Raw genomic sequence first — 20,772 nt, forward strand, 5'->3', positions numbered from 1 at the left:
AAGGAGAAGTTTAATCTTTCTGTTATCCCTTGGTGTGCCCCTTAATTGGTTTCATTCATCAAGCCAAGGGTTACCATGACCCACTCAGTTTTCCTTTAAGGGAATCAGGTGCAAGACCCCAGAGACCAAGTCCTCAACCTGTATTGTTCTTATCTCTACAAGTCTCACTTTGACTTGGTAAAAGGTTGCTCTGGAGTTCTGGAGTTCTGCCAGTATGAGTATAAATCACTACAACCTTTCTGATGAACAACACAACAATATGATACAACAATACAACACAACAATACAATCAAACGTCTTTAAATATGTACAGGTTCCCTGACTTAAACATTCCATTTCTAGAACTTTATCCTAAGGAAATAATAGAGGATGTGCGCAATTATTTATTGTCAAGGACGTTCTTTGCAGTGTTGTTTATAATAGCAAAACCTTGGAAACACCCTAAATGTCCAGTGAAAGAGAACTAGTTTTGTAATGCATTTAGGAATGTTCCCGTGATATTCAGAGACTAAAAATTACACTGATGAAATATATTTATTGATATGATAAAATGTTCAAAGTAGATTACATTTTAAAGTTTCAAAATATTATTACGATACCATTGTATTTTGCAAAGATAAATATCTGCGGAGAAAGAAATTCAGAGGGAGATACAGCAAAATGTGAACTGTTGTCTCTGAGGGAACGGAGATGGGGAATTTTAGATTTTTCATTTTCACTAAACTATATTTTCTCCTTTTCCTATAATAAATATGGAATACTTGGGTTAAAAATTATTTATTAAAAAAAGTATTCTCTATTTTTCAAAACCAAAACATGGTTTTACAAAGGGCTTACATATATATATAGTGTATATTATATATACTTAATGTATATATATACTATATATACCGCCTATATATAATATATGTGAAAGTACTTTTTATAAAATACTTTACTTTATAAAAAAAGTATAAAAAATAAAAGTAAAAAAGTAAATAAGAAAAAGTTAAAAAAATAAAAATGAAACTATACAAAGCATTTTATAAAAAGTATAAAAATAAAAGTAATAAAATACTTTATAAAAATATTTGTATAAAATCATAAAATATAACATATATAAAATATATACTTACATATATACTATATATACTACCTACATATTATATATGTGAAAGCATTTTTATAAAATTCCTTTCAAGAATATAGTTTGTTTCTTTTGTACTTTGTTAATATACATTGCTTCATCCAAAGAGTAAAATTACATGAAGTCAGAACACTCCCATATCCTTTTAGCATTTGATCTCCACACCTCTGCCCTATAAATTTCTAAGCAAACAATGGTAAAAACAAAACATGGCCACTTGGTCGAAGGAATGAGGGCATTCCTTTTCTCCTGTGCACTCCCACCACTGTCCTGGACCCACTCTGGAGGTGTTGCAATAGAGGACAGTTTGCAGGAGACAAGCCCAGATTCCCCAGCATGAAGCACACAGTCCTTTGTTGCATGGGTCCCAATGTTTTCATGGGTGTCATTCCCAACCATTCCCCCTCCATCCTACATTTCCTGAGCCAATGCCTCCACGCCTGTGTCACATGCCATCCACAGCGTTAAGGACTAGCACCTTCTTATGCCCTCACCTACACTCACCACCTCCTTTGGGCATATGTCCTAGATGCTGTCACAGAGGAAACAAATCTCTGGGCAGCGAAGTGATTACAAGACTGAAGACCTAGTCTCTGCGCACACTGAACTCCACCTCCACTACTTTGGCCAGGCAATGATGCTGCAGGTATAGACGATGGTTTTTAGAGTTCAGGTCAGTGCACTGGGTCCAGGCTGTCATGTTTTGGCCCTAACCTTTTAACTCCATGGAGAGCCCCAGTAGTCTCTCTAGTCTCCTGCACAGTCCATGGTATCTCAGCAAAGCTTTATGGCTTCTGTCACGCCAGGAATCAAAGAAAGGGGCTCACGAGTTCCTATGAGATTCAGCAGGCCTGTCTTCCTTCTTTCTTGACCCCAACCACACATGTGTAGGAGGAAGGGAAGGGGACTACAGCATAAGCCCCAGTCAAGGCATCACCTTTGCCTACGTTTAGGTGCGACCTTCTGCCCTGGGTAGAAACACCTCTTGCCTCCGGGTAGCGGCGTGTTTGGAACCTGTCATTTAATTTTACAACTGGACCTCATTTTTCTCTTCTATAAAACAATGTGAAAAATTTCAGGACCTGAGAAATGACTCAAATAGGATAAGAACTAGATAGATTTAATTCAAGTAAAAGTTATTAAGTATTGTGCCTATAGCCATATGCACCAGTACTATATGTCCAAGACCAACAGAGACACTAAGAATCCACTGAGAGAGGCAGCTATGACCACAACCACAAAGCAGAACTAAGACTCCATGATCAGGCCGGGCGTGGTGGCTCACACCTGTAATCCCAGCACTTTGGGAGGCCCAGGTGGGTGGATCACCTGAGGTCAGGAGTTTGAGAACAGCCTGACCAACATGGAGAAATCCCATCTCTACTAAAAATACAAAATTAGCCAGGCGTGGTGGCGCATGCCTGTAATCCCAGCTACTCAGGAGGCTGAGGCTGGAGAACTGCTTGAATCCGGGAGGCCGAGGTTGCAATGAGCCGAGATTGCGCCATTGCACTCCAGCAGCCTGGGCAAGAAAAGCAAAACCCTGTCCACCCCCCCACAAAATAAAAAAAAAAAAGAATCCATGATTCAAGCAGGAAGTGGAAGTGCAGAGAGGTAGCACCAACCAGGAAAAACGAGAAAGGCTTACCAGGAGAGTGAGCTTGGATTAACAACGAGGATTTTGACAGAAGTAGAGAGAAGCTCTTTTGTTTAGGGGAACCACTTAGCCCAGCCTCATCCTACATGGGCATGAAATATCTGACATGTATAAGAAAAAGGGAGAAATTTGGTGTGGCTGCAGTGGAGGATTTCAGAGAGAGCACAGCAACATACAAGGATGGGGATGAAAGCTGGGCTCAGATCAGTAAGGCCCTTGAGTATCTTGCTAACAAGTTTGGATGTTTATTTCTAGAGATTTCAGAGTAACTGAAAATTTCTGAGAAATTTTTTAAAATCTTAACATCAATCACAGAAAACTTGGTGACAAAAATAAAAGACATTATTGGGAATCCAAATACCCACATTTGGATTCTTATTCAACCATTTACTAGATGTAAACGTCAACCTCTCTGGAATTTGTTTTATATTTTTCTGTGGGTAATTAAATGAAATGTTAAGGGAATAGAAAAGTAAATGAGATAATGGATGTGAAAGCACTTTGCCAACAATAACATACTGCAAAAAAAGAATGCATCCACACACTTGATTCTGCATTGCAAACTCTGTTAAAATGGAATAAGAACAAAATCTATTATCGCAGAGGCAGCCTCTTCCTTAAGACACAAAAGTCCAATTTATCATTTTATTTTAAGAAACTTTTGGAGGCGCTTCTGTCAGATGAATCATAAGCCATTGAAGATAAGCTGTTCATTTTCAGCCTTCCATTCCAATTGTTTTGAAAACATCTGTGTCTTCATTCTACATTTCATGGACACCAAAATGGTAAACTATCATGGCACAGGCTAAACAGGAGAAGCCATCACTCTCTGAAGCTTCTTATTTGTATCTTAAGTTACATGGTTATTATGAAATCTACTTCAGTAAATTGGAATTTAAAACATAAATAAAAGTAAACCATTACACACAGAGTTTCAAAGTTGTACTGTTAATGTGCTCTGTATATGGAATGGGAGTAGGGGTATAAGCAGTGGGAGGGAAGGAGGAAGGCTGACATTTTAAAAAAATATTTCCATGAAACAGGACTCTGACCTAGTAGAGTTCCACTGTTGCCAGGAAAATATTGAGTAGATATTTAAATCTGGCAAAGGGGTACTGCATTGCCAAAGACATACTGTGCCTTTGTGAAACAAAATGCCTCACACAGGCAAACATCCTATTTCAGAGGCCCCTCTAGAGAAATGAATAAAAGTAAGATTAAATAAAAGCCAAACTGGTGATAATGAAAGTCCTGAATGTTATTTTTCTTAAATAATATCAATGAAAAATATTGGCTTCCCAAAAGAAAAAAATTACTCTTGGTTATGAAAAAACATCAAAAAATAAAAACTAAAATGTACCTCTAAGCCATATCACAAGCCTAGTGAGGTGTTTGTTTATAAATCCAGGCCCTGGGCAAGTCAGCCAATCTGCTGTCCAAGACACTCATAAGCCTGCAAAAATAAGATTTAACATCTTGCATCCTCAGGAGGACAGAAGTTACATTTACAAAGCAGGCCCAATAGAGAGAACTGGCTTAAATCTGAGCAATGATTCATTCCATCACAAATGGAAATTTGATCTCAAATAAAGAGCCTACCTCAAGGCTGTTTCTGAGCCTTTTAAATTTAAATTTCTAACTTATATATAGAGTTCATTTATTGTTTTGGTGTTGATTTCTAATTTTATTGCCCATTGGCCAGTGAACAGAGTCTATATGAAATTAACTTTTTATTTTATTTTTTTGAGATGGAGTCTCGCTCTGTCACCCAGGCTAGAGTACAGTGGCATGATCTGGGCTCACTGCAACCTCTGCCTCCCAGGTTCAAGTGATTCTCCTGCCTCAGCCTCCCGAGTAGCTGGGATTACAGGCACCCACCACCATCCCCGGCTAACTTTTGTATTTTTAATAGAGACAGGGTTTCACCATGTTGTCCAGGCTGGTCTCAAACTCCTGACCTCAGGTGATCCACCCATCTCGGCCTCCCAAAGTGCTGGGATTACAGGTGTGAGCCACCGTGCCCAGCTGAAAATAACTTTAAAAAGTTCCGGTTTGTTACTTTTTTAGTGGCCTAGTGCACGGTCAATTTTTATAAATGTTCCTTGATTGCTTAAGAAATGCATATTCTCTAATTTGGCAGTACAGAGTTCTAGAAAAAAACCCTTGGTAATGTATATTTAATTTTAATGTCACTGATCCATCAATTACTGAGAAACGCAAATTAAAATCTCTCGCTAAGTGGATTTGAGTATTCCTTTTTGCAGTTCATTACATATTTCAAGGCTATGTTATTAGGTACATATACGTTTATTATTATTATATATTTTTCATGAATTTCACCATTTTTCATTATGTAATGACCCTCATTTATATCCAGTCATGCTCTCTGCCTGAAAGTATATTTTATCTGCTTTGTATTTCTATTTTGTCAGCTTTTTTAAAATTTGATTTTGACTAGCGTATCTTATTCTGTCAGCTCTCCATCTTTGTTTGTGCAAGATGTTCTTGCAAACAACCCATAACTGATTGTGGAATATTTTTTAGTCTAGTCTAGCACTCTCTGTCTTTAATGGCAAATGTGGTATAATCTACACTTATTATTACTGATCTATCTGACTTTTACCATCTTACTTTGTGTTTTAGGTTAAACTTCTTTGTCCATTCTTTATTTCTCCTTTGCAAATGTCTAATCAGATTGATCTACTTCACTTCATTCACCTGTTTTCTTTGTTTGTATTGGTTTGGCTCTTTGACATTCTAGTTCTCTTGTTAATCTTTAAACAAAATCTAAGGTTAATCATCGAATTTATACTTTTCCTAAATAACACAAGTAATTTAGAATGCTTATACCTGAATCATCCATCTCTGATTTTACATGACAATGTTCGCTCAAATTTTTACCCCACTGAATTTTCTACTCCCTATTTAGGAGGCTGTGGTTGTCATTTTACAGCCATTTCTTTCTAGATCTACCCTCACCTTAATCAATTTCATTGCTCTGATTTCCTTCCTGTATCTCACTCCCTTCTTCTAGGATCCATTCTTAAAATTAAATCTTTTGTTATTTTCTGAAGTGAGGTTCAATTAGCAACAAACTCTCTTTTTGGCTCCTTCTTTTATGTTCTTCCTTAATATTTAAAACATCTATTTATTTTATATGCTTTAACCAATACTTTAATTATTTAACCTTCTTGAGGGTTTAATCACATTCGTTGTTTCTGTTAAATCTTGGTTGGGAGAGATTCTTTCTTCAGCTGTTTTTTTTGTAACTCACGGGTGGCAGAGTCATCTTTAGCAGGTCTCTGTCTGCAGGAATCTGTACAGCATAGGTTGAAGACATGTCTCTCCATGAAGATTTCGTATTTACTTCTGCCAGGTTTCCCAGATGATCACTAGCCCATGACCATTTTTCTGTATTAATTTCTTAGCCTGAGAGTTCCTGGCACACACTGGTGTGTGTATGGGGTGGGGACTCAGATAATGACAGGCTCAGTTCCGATTCCCCGCTTTGTGCAAGCCCAAGATTTCATTCCTTGCCCCTAGTTGACCTTTAAAACCCAAATCTCTGCATTATAACAACATAGGACAACCAGGTGTCAACATAAGAATGTGCTGCTCTGTTCTATTCTCACTTTTTTCCTTATTTTAGTCCCTAAGGAGTTCACTGACTTTCTTCCCAGTTCAGCTGTGCATTTAAAAGGATATTAAACTCTATGCAGCAATTCCAGGTGTTTTGCAAAAGGAATGTTTTTCAGGTCCTTCTATAGTAACCTCTCTATTTTACTAGAACCAAGAGCCCTCTCTGCATACTTTTTACCTATTTACTTTGATTAGTTTTCATTTTTAATGCAGCCATCATCCTAACTCATGTTATGCTTTACTTCATTCATTTATTCATTAATCAGTTGTCAAAAATTACTGATGCAGATTGTATAATCCTCTGTGAAAGATTCAAAAACGGTAAGAGTGCCTGTCCTCAACTTGTTTGAGAATCTACAATTCTGTGTATCTTATTTTAAAATACATGACTAAATTATTTTTGTGAGGCTCTAAACACAGCTTTGTCATTCTGACACCCTGATTTATTCCTCTGGATGAAACCATTCTCAACGAATCATCTTGGTTTTGGATAATGATCTTTATTGTTCTTTGTTTTCTTTTATTGTTGTTGCCTCCCGTTAGTTATTCCATGACAACATTGCATATGCTCATCATGTTTTAGAAATGGAATGGCTTGATCCACTTAAAGGTTTCTCCCTGCCTGGGTTTTCTTTCTTTGTCTTGTCTTTAAATGTTGCTATCCCCAGAGTTTCATCCTTGGTCTACCCCTCACCTCTCTCCATAGATATCTTTGGACATTCTTATTTGTTCTCATGTTTGAACTACAACACGCATGCTGTATTATTTTCCTAGGGCGCTGTAATCAAGTACCACAAAATGGGTGGCTTAGAAACAACAGAAATTCATCGTCTCATAGTTCTGGAAGATCAAAGTCTGAAATCAAGGTATCAGCAAGGCCCTGCTCCGTCCAAGACTGTGGATAAAATCTGTCCTTGCCTCTTCTAGCTTCTGGTGCTGTCCAGCAATTAAATGTTCCATTGCTTGCAGTGGTATCAGTTCAACCTCTGCCTGCCTTCACATGGAGTTCTCCCTCTGTGTTTCCATATCATTTTCCCTATTTGTGTGTCTATATCCAAATTTCTCCTTTGTGTAAGGACACCAGTCATTTTATTAGGCTCACCCTAATGACCTCATCTTAACTTGATTAAATCTGCAAAACCTCTATTTCTAAATAAGGTCACATTCTAAGGAACTGGGGGTTAGAACTTCAGCATATCTTGTGAGGGAGGCACAATTTAATCTGTAACAGGCAGCTGTGTCTGCCAGTCTGTATCTTGAGTCCCCAGGGTGCTCTCGCAGATGCCAGACCCAAATATAAACAGAAGAGCTGCACTTTTTATCCCAGGTATTATTTAAGCATGTCACACATATCGTTATATTTAATCCATACAGCACCACATGAAGTAGGAATTATCATCATCCATATTTTGTTGATGAAAAACCTGAGAAACAGCAAGATTAAGTAACTTCCTAGATCCCACAGTTAGTACATGGCAGAGCTTAGAACTCAAATGCTGTGACTCCCGATAAAGGACTTTCCATCCTGAGCTCTGGGCCCACCACACTGCCTGGCAGGTGTCCCAGAAGCATCTTAAACACAGGATGAACCAAACTGAAATCACCTATTTTAAACATGTTTTTTGTATATTCATTAACACGTACCCAGCTGCTCATGCTAAATCTAAGCTGTCTTCAATTCCATTCTTCTCTCTGACTTTCAAGAAAAACAGATAACATCATTAGCACTGTAGAAATGTAAAAATCAGCCCTGGGCAACACAGTAGATTATTTTGCAAAATTCCCTCTCCACCTCCTTTATTTACTTAAGTCTTATTTGAAAAGGCTGTTGCAGAATGTCTACAACAATTTAACAAACATATTCTCTCATCCCATTCCTGTGTTCTCCCCTGGGTATTTCTGTCAGCACAGCTTATTAGGAAGAAGAATCCAGACTCTGGAACTAGAAAGAACTGGGTTCGAATCCTGGCTCTTCAAATGATTGGTTGTGACATCTTTGGCAACTCTCTTAGCGTTCCTAGTTTTAATTTCTTTACTGTAAAGTGAGAATGATAATGAGTACCTACATCATAGGGTGGTCGCATGATTTAAATGAGATAATACCTTTTCTACAAAGTGCATGTCCAAGTGCCTGACAAGAGTGCATAGCAATAGAGAGTAGCTGTCATTGCTTTTTAAAAAAATGATTTTATTTCAGCCTCACATTTAACCCAATGGTGGTTTCCTCAACCACTATTCAGCTGATAACTTTAAAATACATATAATAAACTTCGAAGTTAGCATTTCTATTTTAGTGGGTTTTGTTATTTAGTTGTTCGAGCATAGCAGGAATTTAAACAGAAGATTAAAGAAGCATGTCCCATCATATCGACAGAGTGGAAGAGATCCTCGGGTGTGTTCAGGGATGTAACAAAGAAAGATGAAGACACAAGTCATTTCACCAACAGGTTCTTATTAGGCCTGAGATTAGGCTCTGGTCTCATCCAGTTGTGCAAGTGTCCCTGGGACAGTCATTTCACCTTTCTCAGTCTTGATTTTCTCATGTTTAAAGGAAGACTGAACTTAGACCACCAAGAATCCTGCAACCCCTGCGAGTCTGCAATTCCCACTAGTTAGATCTAGATTACCGTTAACTCAATAAATCACATTTACTCTCCTCCACACAGAATCCAAGTGCTGGCTGTGTTGTCTGGTGACTGAGAACACGAAAGGCGTGATCACCACCTCGCTAAACTTACAATCTAATAGAACAGACAGGCTTATTAATAATTCATGCAACGAGGATTGAAAACATAATACATCAGCCATGAGGGCTTGGTTGGAGGGTACGTGCTATTACTTGTTAGTCACTGGTTTGGGAATGTCAATATTTAAGGAGGATCATGTGAAAACTATGCAGCCCTCTACCACTCTGAGAACTCAAGATCCCTTCTTTACATGAAACCAGACTGCCGAAGACTCATGCTGGGCGGCTGTCCTCCACCTCTGCTGAGCTCTTCTCTAATGTAACTCAGCGCTCATAGAAGATGTCACAAGAAATAGGCTGTTGAAATGCAGTGCTGCAACTGTGGCAGGAAGATGGTTGATGGTCGGGTGTCTACGGCCCCAGTGGCCCCAAGGGGTCCTTCTTTCAGGATTCTACACTGAGATAAACATTGCCTTCCCTGTGAAACTTCTTGTTTGAAAGGAAAAATTATTTCCACAAATAACTCTTTTTATTTTGGCTGCTGGGAAGCTCAAAGCCATACTGGAAATTTAAGTATGGCGTCTTAGGCAAGCTTGTGGTCAAAATGGCTGCATTTTTCCCTCACATGCTCTTGGTTTCTCGTTTGTATTTTTAACTGCCTCAGCACTGATTCCTACTTCCTATTTGATAAGTTCTTTGGGCACAAGTCCATCACTAGTTTAGTTCACAAGGCATCTCAAATCCTTTGCAGAATATCCACATTTAAGTACGTATACACGTGCATTTGAGAATACAATATGAAACAAAATGAAGTGTGGTAACAAAAGAATTGGTAAGATGTCATAAGAGGAGTGATTAATTTGCCAGAGGATCAAGCACGGCTCCCTTGACAGGGCAGATTACGAAGCTGTCTGGAAGAATGAGGAAGAGCATTCCAGAGAGGGAACCGCCCGGACAAGAACACCAGGTGGTGAAAATGCAGCGTGTGAGTTGGGAATGTAGCAGAGGAAAACGGCAGAGGCTGCAAAGGGCTTTCGGAATCACATCATCATGGGTATAAATAAAGCTTTTCTTGATTCGTCCTGTTATACCAATCTTCATTCCTCACATGTTCTGAAACACTGGTCTGAGTCATTCATTTGGGCTCTCAGTCACACACTCTTCTCTCCATCAAAAACTACTTACCCCACATGGGTGGGTCTTAGCTACTTCTGACGGCCTTCGGTCATCTCCTCAGTGATTAAGAGTAATGGGAACGCAATGAATGCTTTCTAATGGAATAAAAGGGTCCTAGCATGGGGGTCTGAGTCAGACACAAATTATGTAGCTTCAGCCACACGTGTTTGGTACGCAAGAAAAGGTGATTTTAAATCTCATTAGAGCTTTTATTCATAGTGAATGGAACACAGTAAGAGTTTAATGAATGAATTAATAATGAAGAAAGTGAAGAGATACAGTGAAGAGATGAATGTGGCTACTCTTTATCTCTAAGATTGCTGATTATCGCAAGGATCTATGCTGAAAGTGAGTTATTTTAAAAAATAGAAGCAGAGGCATTTGAAAAGCTCAACACTTTCGCACCTATTTTAGGGAATTAAAACAGAAAAAGAGGCCGGGCACGGTGGCTCACGCCTGTAATCCCAGCACTTTGGGAGGCTGAGGCGGGTGGATCACCTGAGGTCAGGAGTTTGAGACCAGCCTTGCCAACATGGTGAAACTTTGTCTCTACTAAAACGACAAAAATTAGCTGACCTGAGATCCCAACTACTCAGGAGGCTGAGGCAGGAGAATCGCTTGAACCCAGGAGGCAGAGGTTGCAGTGAGCCGAGACCACGCCACTGCACTCCAGCCTGGGCAACAGAGCAAGACTCCATCTCTAAATAAATAAATAAATAAATAAATAACAGAAAAAGAGAAATCTTTCAAAATGCTATAAGCTGCTAAAGCCAGAGACCTATTGCATTTTGGTCAGCATTTTGCAACTTTTAGTTAATGGAGACTGTGCCTTCCTCTTTGTTAGCCACTTGGTTAGCACATCTCCATGTTCACGGCCAACACCTAAAGAGTAACAGTAACAACCATACGGAGTGATTCTTCATTTAAATTTTTTTTGGAATGTTAATATGATACTGTTAGTCATTTCTATCCTTCCTTTTTGCCTACTCGCCTCTTCTAAAAGTGATAAACTATATCTTTGTTAAAAATAATTCAAGTCTATTAAAGTAAAATTTATATCTTCTATCTTATCTAGAATAGAACTTTTCAACCTTATTATACATGAAAATTGCAGATACAATAAGCATGTCAATAATGTAAAATTTCCAACCCCACACCCAGGTTTGGAACATTCGGAAGTGTGTGCGTGAGTGTGCATGTGTGCGTGCGTCTGGGCTCATGTGTGTGTGTGCACGCACGTGTGTGTCTGGGAAAGGGTCTCACTCTGGCTCCCTGGTGGGAGTGAAGTGGTGTAATCATGGTTCACTGCAGCCTCAAACTTCTGGGCTCAAAGAATCCTCCTGCCACAGCCTCCCAAGGGAACCTGCCACTACACCTGGCTAATGTTGAAATTTTTTGTAGAGATGGGGTCTAACTATGTTGTCCAGGCTGGTCTTGAACTCCTTGGTCTCCCAAAGTGCTAGGATTACAGGTGTAAGCCACTATGACTGGCAGGAAATGTGTATTTTTAATCATAAAATTTCCAGGTAATCTTGATGTAAGTGGTTCAGACAATACTTTGAAAACTACTTTCTAGGCCGGGTGCGGTGGCTCACGTCTGTAATCCCAGCACTTTGGGAGGCCGAGGTGGGCAGATCACCTGAGGTCAGCAGTTTGAGACCAGCCTGGCAAACATGGTAAAACCCCATCTCTACTAAAAATACAAAACTTAGCCTGGCGTGGTGGCGGGCGCCTGTAATCCCAGCTACTCAGGAGGCTGAGGCAGGAGAATCACTTGATCCTGGGAGGCGGAGGTTGTAGTGAGCTGAGATCGTGCCATTGCACTCCAGTCTGGGGGACAAGAGTGAGACTTTGTCTCAAAAACCAAAAAAAAAAAAAGAGAAAAAGAAAACGAAAAACACTTTCTAGTCAACCTCCAAATTAACCTGGGCCATAAAAGAGCCAAGTAACCAGCATGGGGGGGTGTCACACTTGTCAGGCCGCTCTTATCACAACTGGTTTCACTGAATGACACTTGAATCTACAACAATGCAAGAAACTGCCCGGCCCTATGAGAGATCCACCTAGATTTATAGATACGTGCACCAAATACATAGATAAAAACCAGAGATGTGAATTATGGCCTAACCAGTACCCTTTGGGAAGGCACAATCAACAGTCTTGCCAGAACAACAGGCACAAACCAGGGCTACCCAGAATGCCTGGTGGTGCTACTGGTTGATGGCTTTGCTCATGACTCCCCCTATCTTCCTTAGGACAAACAGAGGAACACATCTTCCTCCAGACTCGGAACTAATAGCTGGACCATCTTTTCACATTTGCTTTCTTTTTATCCTGTGGACACTGAATTACCCCTTTCACACTGCCTGATGATCCCTCGAAGCCAAACAACACCTACCTTTTGCAATTCTGCGATATTTAAAAATTGCAATTAAAAATACACACACACACACACACACACACACACACACACACACGCATACATGCAAACCTCACTCCTGGTTTTATTCTCTCTGTTAAACTCTTATTTTAGTTCATAATCCACATTCCTTTATTTTTAAAAAGTGGATTATACCGTGCTCTTTCATATGTATCTATGTGAGTTTTCTTAAATCTGTTCTGAAATAGGAGGCAGTGTAAATATATCAAATGACAATCTACATTTATTCATTAGGGACATTTTCTAGTTGGCACTTTCTTATGGGCTTTTTTTGACACTTTTTTATGGGCTTCTTGATTAACTCAAGATCACGAGTCTCAAAACCAGGGATGAGGGAATCATTTCTCAAAATTGGATTCCAGGTACCAGAACCCAATCTGAACATGGACAAAGCCTCCCAGCTCCTCTGTGGCTTTATCTCTCAGTCTCCACACAGTAAAAATTTTCTCATCAGTGTTTATTAGGACCACTGTTATTTCTAGTGTGTAAACACTGGCATGTATTGACGATGGTACAAATGTTTAGGAATAACTAATGGTTTAACTTGTTTTTTCATTCAGCTATCCACATGGTTTGCATTAGTGCCAAGCAATGTCTCTAAGTAGTAAGGACTATGTGAACCACTCGGAACCAGGTCTGGATAATTATTTTTGTGTACATGGGGCACTCTGTGCCCCAACTCTGCCTTAGTGAGGTGCCTGGATACCATGGGGCTGGATGCAACAGCTGGTACAGCTGCCTGAGGTCCCGCAACCTCATGGCCACATTGGAAAATTGTCCAGATTGTGCAATGAAGCTCTGTGTGTGTGTGTGTGTGTGTGCGCGCGTGTGTGTTCATCTCTGTGTGTGTATGAGCACACATACATGAAGCTTGACCAATAACTGAAAGACTCACAACTTGCAAAATCAGCCACAACTAGCTCTCTTACAAACACTATTAACAGAATAACTGCCTACACTGGCATGAAGCAACTGAAGGAAGAAAGAGCTGAAGAGAAGAGTACTTCGCTCAGAAGAAAGGAAACAGCCTTTATGTCAAAGCTTAATATAAGCCAATTTGCAGAGCTCTCCTTGCATCCATCCAGCTAACATTGGATGAGCACCTACTATGTATAAAAAAGTCCTGAGTGCTCTGACTTCAGTTGATTCTCTGTTCTCTTCCCCACACAAATATCTCTCTTATTTTCTAAATACTTTCCTTAGTGTAGAAAGACTCAAGTCTGGTCGTACCGAAAAGAATATTTATGATATCAAATCATATTGATGGCCTCACGGAAATACAGCCTCAGCAGTTAAAATACGGTACCATGCACTACCTGTTACGTCTGTGATTCAACGAGCAATCGCGCAAAGAATCTTCAGTGCAGGCCCCTCAGATGGATTCTCTCATCTTTGAGATCTAAACACTTTGTTTTGTCTCCTTTGAAGAAATTATATCCTTAAAGAGGAGGGCAAAGGGTAAGAGGGGTTAGAGGGCTTCCTTTGGGTGTCTACTTCACTTTGTTCATGCCCAGCCAGTGTCTGGGCAACCCACCCCTGCCTTCCTGCCTCTCCTGCAGGCACATCCCAGCCGTCGAGCTTTTCTTTTTTTTTTTTTTTTTTTTGAGGCGGAGTCTCGCTCTGTCGCCCGGGCTGGAGTGCAGTGACCGGATCTCAGCTCACTGCAAGCTCCGCCTCCCGGGTTCACGCCATTCTCCTGCCTCAGCCTCCCAAGTAGCTGGGACTACAGGCGCCCGCCATCTCGCCCGGCTAGTTTTTTGTATTTTTAGTAGAGACGGGGTTTCACTGTGTTAGCCAGGATGGTCTCGATCTCCTGACCTCGTGATCCGCCCGTCTCGGCCTCCCAAAGTGCTGGGATTACAGGCTTGAGCCACCGCGCCCGGCCGAGCTTTTCTTATGTGCCACACATCTGGAATGAGCACCTGGGACATTTGTGTTTCTATTTTTCCCATCCAACAGGAACAGCCCCCTGTTCCAAGGCACAGCAGCAAGTGAGGCAGTCTCAGGCATACAGCTGCATTGTGAAGATCAAACCAAACGCACAGCCTCTGTACCTGTCACCTGCCTTTCAGTCAATACTAAGGACAGTTTTCTCCCTTTCTTAAAGCACATGTGGAATCTACCATCAGTGTCTCCTATAAGTCTTAAAAAATGCTTTGAAATCAGGCACAACCCCAAAGGATGGTCCCTTTCACACCCCACTGCGTTGAACCAGCTTCACGTGTTTGCTGAAAGCCACATGGTGACAAATCTAAGGTGAAACCCAGGATATAAATCCAGGCCAGATGTTTTGTGAAGTACCCTGCACTCCTGAACTCTTCTGTCTAGAGGGTGACAGAAGCTCACTGGGTGTGATCGGACTCAGGTAAAGGGAAAATCACACCATGGAGGGAATCTAACCTGTTTGCCATCACACTTCACAGATAGGAATTTAGGTGACCCCAGGAGCAAGGGAGAATTGAGTTTGTGCAGATTTCACCCATGCATGCCCTTGGCTACTTTGGCAACGAGGAGCAACTTGTGCAGTGCAGCTCAGTGGTGAGGCGTCCGTTCATCCATTCTCCACCTCCCTTAATATTCACCGAGCACCTCCTACATACTGGGCATTGCAACTGGCCCTGGAGATAAGGCCTTTGTGGGGGTTACATTCTATTCAGGGAGGAGGATAATAAGAAAATTTTTTTTTTTTTTTGAGATGGAGTCTTGCTCTTGTTGCCCAGACTGGAGTGCAATGGCACAATCTTGGCTCACTGCAACCTCTGCCTCCTGGTTCATGCGATTCTCCTGCCTCAGCCTCCCGAGTAGCTGGGATTACAGCCGCCCATCACCACATCTGGCTAATATTTTTGTAGTTTTAGTAGAGATGGGGTTTCACCATGTTGGCCAGGCTGGTCTTGAACTCCTGACCTCGTGATCCGCCCACCTCAGACTCCCAAAGTGCTGGGATTACAGGTGTGAGCCATCGCGGCTAGACAATAAGAAAACTTTTACATAAACATGCACTATATTGGCAGATGGGAATGCATGAAATCAAGAAAAATCAGGCAGGAGACTGGCAGTCACAAGTGGAGAGCAATCCTAGATGGAAGTGCTCAGGACCCGCCTCCCTGAGGCCATGACATTGGCCTGGATGCTTGGTGAAGGAAAATGATATGGAACTACCTGGAATCAAGGGTTTCAGCCTGAGCTAACGCCACATTCAAATCCCTGAGGCAGGACTGCAGGGTGACCAGACGGCTGAAACTAGTAACAGGAGGGAACCCACAGAAATTGCTGTAAGCAGCTGAGATTTAATCCAATGCTAACAGGTAGAGCTCTACTAAAGGAGTAAGGCAGAACTTCCTGAGTCCTAATTTGGCCTCTTATTAGCCAAATGCCCTTAGAAAAGTTGGTGGACCTCTCTGAACTTCATCTTCCTCATCAGGGAAATCAAGAGAAAGATGCCCATTTTCTAAAGTGTTTATCCAAATGCCTCCTGTAGGGTAAGGGTTCACTGACTGCTGACTGTTGCTGTTGTTCTTATGTTTCTGGTTTTTATGTAGCACGCATCCTCTGAGGAGCTTTCAGTCATTCTTTCTATTACCTTTAGTTTGCTAAATAAATAAGTTCTTGGCATGTCTTTCAAGTTTGAGATCTATTCCTTCGGGTTGGTTTTGAATTGTTTGTGGTAAAGAGTTACTCTGGTTATTAGAATCTGTATTACAGGCCAGTGATAGCTGGAATTTTAGATGTTTAAGAACATGTAAGACAGCAATATATGATTCCTAAATGTTTCTTTTGCCAGATAAGAGAATTTTAAAAACAAACAAGTCTATCATCTATCATAAATAGCACCTCATGAAGGACAGGATATTTGGCACAATATTCTCCAAGAAGGGGCAATTCCTCCCTAGAAAGGTCACCTTTCATAGATATATACACATGTGTGCATATGTGTGTGTGCACAAGCAAGCCTGCATGTTTGCCTGGACATCCTCTTTCTCTGTCTTTCTCCACATGTAGTGTGTGTGTGTATTTTTCTCTACGTGGCAAAATAAAGAGCTGGGGCTGGCCGGGCACGGTGGCTCAGGCCTGTAATCCCAGTACTTTGGGAGGCCGAGATGGGTGGATTCCGAGGTCAGGAGATCGAGACCATCCTGGCGAACACGGTGAAACCCCGTCTCTACTAAAAAATACAAAAAGTAGCCGGGCAAGGTGGCGGGTGCCTGTAGTCCCAGCTACTTGGGAGGCTGAGGCAGGAGAATGGCATGAACCCAGGAGGCGGAGCTTGCAGTGAGCTGAGATCCGGCCACTGCACTCCAGCCTGGGGGACAGAGCAAGACTCCGTCTCAAAAAAAAAAAAAAAAAAAAAAAAAAAAAGCTGGGCTACATATTGTCGTCTCACGTTTTTAAACTCTGAAGTACATAAACAAATGTATTTTTCTCGCTTTGCTGTCAATCCATGAACATGTCCCCATACATAGACCTCTGCCAGCTCCCATTGACAAGCCCTGCTCTGGACAAAGGAGATGTGATCAATGCCACAGGTGGGGGAGAAGAGCTCCCCGAGGCTCAGCCTAGCCTCGGGGAAGCTGTGATCTGCCGAGGGCAGTGAAGCTATGGGCACCTGACCTGCTGGCACGATAACTCTGCGTTCATTCGTGGTCATGTTTGGGGGTGGCATGTGCTTCTCCTCCATGTAGCTGCCATAGTTCATCCCGACGGTGTCTGGGCTGCCCACCATCTTCCCGCCTTTGGCCACACTGCATTCATCAGGAGAGTTCCTGGAGGAGAAGAAGAAATGTCCTTCCATTACAACAGCAACCAAAGAGCATGTCTCCAATGACTTCTCACAATACACAGAGACAACCAAAGAACGGCAAGGTGGAAGAGACTGGGGGAGAAAGTACAAGTGTGAGAAGCCAAATACAGGTGGGATGCCGTGACTCACGCCTGTCATCCCAACACTCTGGGAGGCCCAGGCGGGCGGATCACGAGGTCAAGAGATGGAGACCATCCTGGCCAACATGGTGAAACTCCATCTCTACTAAAAATACAAAAATTGGCTGGGCATGGTGGTGTGCCTGTAGTCCCAGCTACTTGGGAGGCTGAGGCAGGAGAATCTCTTGAAACCGGAAGGTGGAGGTTGCAGTGAGCTGAGATCGTGCCACTGCACTCCAGACTGGCGACAGAGCAAGATTCCATCTCAAAAAAAAAAGAAAAAAAGAAAAGCCAAATACAGTGCCTTGCCTTCTGTCCTCCCAAAATGCATATTTTGAAGGCTTAACTCCCAATGTGATGGTATTAGGAGAGAGAGTCTTTGGGAGGTAATTCAGTTTGATGAGGTCATGAGGGTAGAGACCATGATGGGATTAGTGCCCTTATTAGAACAGGAAGAGACCAGAGCGCTCTCTCTCTCTCTCTCTCTCTCTCTCTCTCTCTCTCTCTCTCTCTCTCTCTCTCTCTCTCTCTCTCTCTCTCTCTCTCTCTCTCTCTCTGCCATGTGAGGGCAGACCAAGAAGGTGGCCAAGCCATCTACAACCCAAGGACAGAGACCTCACCAGAGACTGGCCCTGCTGGTGCCTGATTTTAGACTTCCAACCTCCAGAAGCATGCAAGCTCGAGTCCCGCTGCTTCAGCCAGCCCGTCTGTGGGGCTCTGTGAAGGCAGCCTGCACAGGCTAGGACAGTACCCACACTGGCTAGACTCACAGAACATGCACAAGGGAGGCGGAACTACCACCTGGCTTCTGTTTCTTAAGCAGCTCCTCCAGAAACTGTCATGTCAGAACTCCATCTGTGACAACTGACTGGGAACACTTGCAGGGAACAGTGAACTGCTCTTTGTTCTCACGATGTGACAGTAAACAGGCAGAGTAGACAGATGCTGAGAGGTGGCACCAGGGACACTCGCTGCTCAGCGAGGTTTATCCTGGAACGATTTTCCTTTTCAAAACCTCAGAATGAAATCCTCCTGCTGAATTTCAAATCCCTGCAGCCAATCTTTACATACGGAGCTTTGAAGACTCACAGTGTTCCAGGCTTAGGTGCAGACAGGAAGGGCAGAGAAGGGTGGGGACGACGCTAGGGGAGGCCTCATGGGAGTGGACTCCAGCAGTCCTAGAGGACCCCTGGGAAAGGGATTTGGAAGGAACTGTGTGGTTGCAGAGAGGGGTCAGCTACTGATTACTGACCTTGGGCAACAGGTCACAGGGCTGCTGTTAATAAGGCAGTCACTGTCATTTGGATAAAGTCAAACCTACTTTTCTGGAAAAAGAAAAGGAAACCATTCTAAACAGTGAGATGTGAAAGCTACAGGACATGGGTGAAATCGCATCTGATAGGGAAATGCCAAAAAGAAAATCCAGTTTAGGGCCGGGAGCGGTGGCTCACGCCTGTAATCCCAGCATTTTGGGAAGCCGAGGCGGGTGGATCACCTGAGGTCAGGAGTTCAAGACCAGCATGATCAATATGGAGAAACCGCGTCACTACTAAAAATATAAAATTAGCCAGGCGTGGTGGCACATGTCTTTAATTCCAGCTACTCAGGAGGCTGAGGCAGGAGAATCCCTTGAACACGGGAGGTGGAGGTCATGGTGAGCTGAGATCACGCCATTGCATTCCAGCCTGTGCAACAAGAGTGAAACTCGAAAGAAAGAGAGAGAGACAGAAAGAAAGGAAAGGAAAGAAAGAGGGGGGGAGAGAGAGAGAGAGAAAGAAAAGAAAGGAAAGAAAGAGTGGGGAGAGAGAGAGAAGAAGGGGGGGAGAGAGAGAGGAAGGGAGGGAGGGAGGAAGGAAGGAAGGAAGGAAGGAAGGAAGGAAGGAAGGAAGGAAGGAAGGAAGGAAGGAAGGAAGGAAGGAGGGAGGGAAGGAAGGAAAGAAGGAAGGAAGAAAGGAAAGAAGGAAAGGAAAGAAAATCCGGCTTAAGCAGAAAACAGAATGTACATGTCAGTGCCTTCTTAGATGGCTAACGCATAGATGGCTAACCCAGGGTCACTGTAGCTGAGGAGTATTAATATTCAGGGTCTGTTGTCTAAGGTGGATTTCCAGAAATGCCTCTCAGACTCTATCCAATGCACATATGTTTTTCAAATTCCTTGGAATCTGGGAACCTTCACTCTCTCTGGATTTCAGATTTCTATCCCAGTGTTTCCGGTTGTGGGATCCCCTCCAACGAACCCTTATTTATCTCCTCCACATCTTGTTAGCTGGAGTTCTGCGGGGAACTTGGAGAATCAAAAATCTATGGGCTTGGCATGGATGTGAACTTCAAGTCTAAGGAGGTCGAAACCACCTGAGGCAGGAGAGCACTTTGTGAGTGGGGTGAGATGGAGCGGGTCATTCCACACCTGAAAGTCATAGCTGGGATGTGGACAGGAAGGGAAAGTGTTTGTTCAGCATCTGGGAACTTGAAAATACAGGTTTGTTCTTAGCATCACTTACAAATGTGTCTGAAGCCTATGGAGGGTTCTTAGGTGCTGGCAGTGAAGAGGGTGAGCCAAGACTGCCATCTGCGGATGGAGGTTAGAGTCAGGGTCATGCAGGACTCAGGCCGTACCACAGGCCTGGAATGCACAGCCCTGCCTGATGGCATCCTCACAGCTGTGCTAACATGAAGGCAATTTTAAAATAATAATGGTCTGAGTTCCCATGAAGTAGATCCTGAATATTTCCACCGCTGCCTACACATGCATTATTTCCTCTTGATGCTATTTTTCCTGGCTTCACACATTTATCTCTAAAAGACCCATCCTAATATCAAAACACAGAGTGTCTTCACTTGAGACTGAGTTTCCTATTCCTCTGGAAAATTCCATCAGTTGAGTAGACTGTATATGTTTTGGTATATTTGTCTCAAGGAGAGAAGTTACTACGGAAGAGAAGTTAGAGGGATTAGGTTCTTTAGGATAAAGACTTTACCCAGATGATGTGAGTAACTCAAGTAACAACTATAAAATCTCGACAACCTTTGTTCAGAGTCAATCATTCACTCATCCATTTAGACAACTGTTATTAAGTGCCTGCTGTATACCAGGCCCCATTAATTCTTTCTTTTCCAACAATGCAGTT

General features: G+C 42.3%; 1 protein-coding gene across 4 annotated transcripts in view; it reads right to left on the minus strand.

Annotated features, from left to right (window-relative positions):
• ERG (ETS transcription factor ERG) overlaps window positions 1-20,772 on the minus strand; it is a 208,330-nt gene that overhangs the window by 26,778 nt on the left and 160,780 nt on the right. For all 4 annotated transcript variants that reach the window (XM_033232471.1, XM_033232469.1, XM_033232472.1 and 1 more), the window contains one exon: window positions 17,336-17,487. In XM_033232471.1, coding sequence (XP_033088362.1) covers window positions 17,336-17,487 — 152 coding nt within the window. The remainder of the gene's footprint in view (window positions 1-17,335; window positions 17,488-20,772) is intronic.

Source organism: Trachypithecus francoisi, unplaced genomic scaffold (assembly GCF_009764315.1).
Source record: "Trachypithecus francoisi isolate TF-2019V2 unplaced genomic scaffold, Tfra_2.0 Lachesis_group14, whole genome shotgun sequence".
NCBI classification, from domain to species: Eukaryota; Metazoa; Chordata; class Mammalia; order Primates; family Cercopithecidae; genus Trachypithecus; species Trachypithecus francoisi.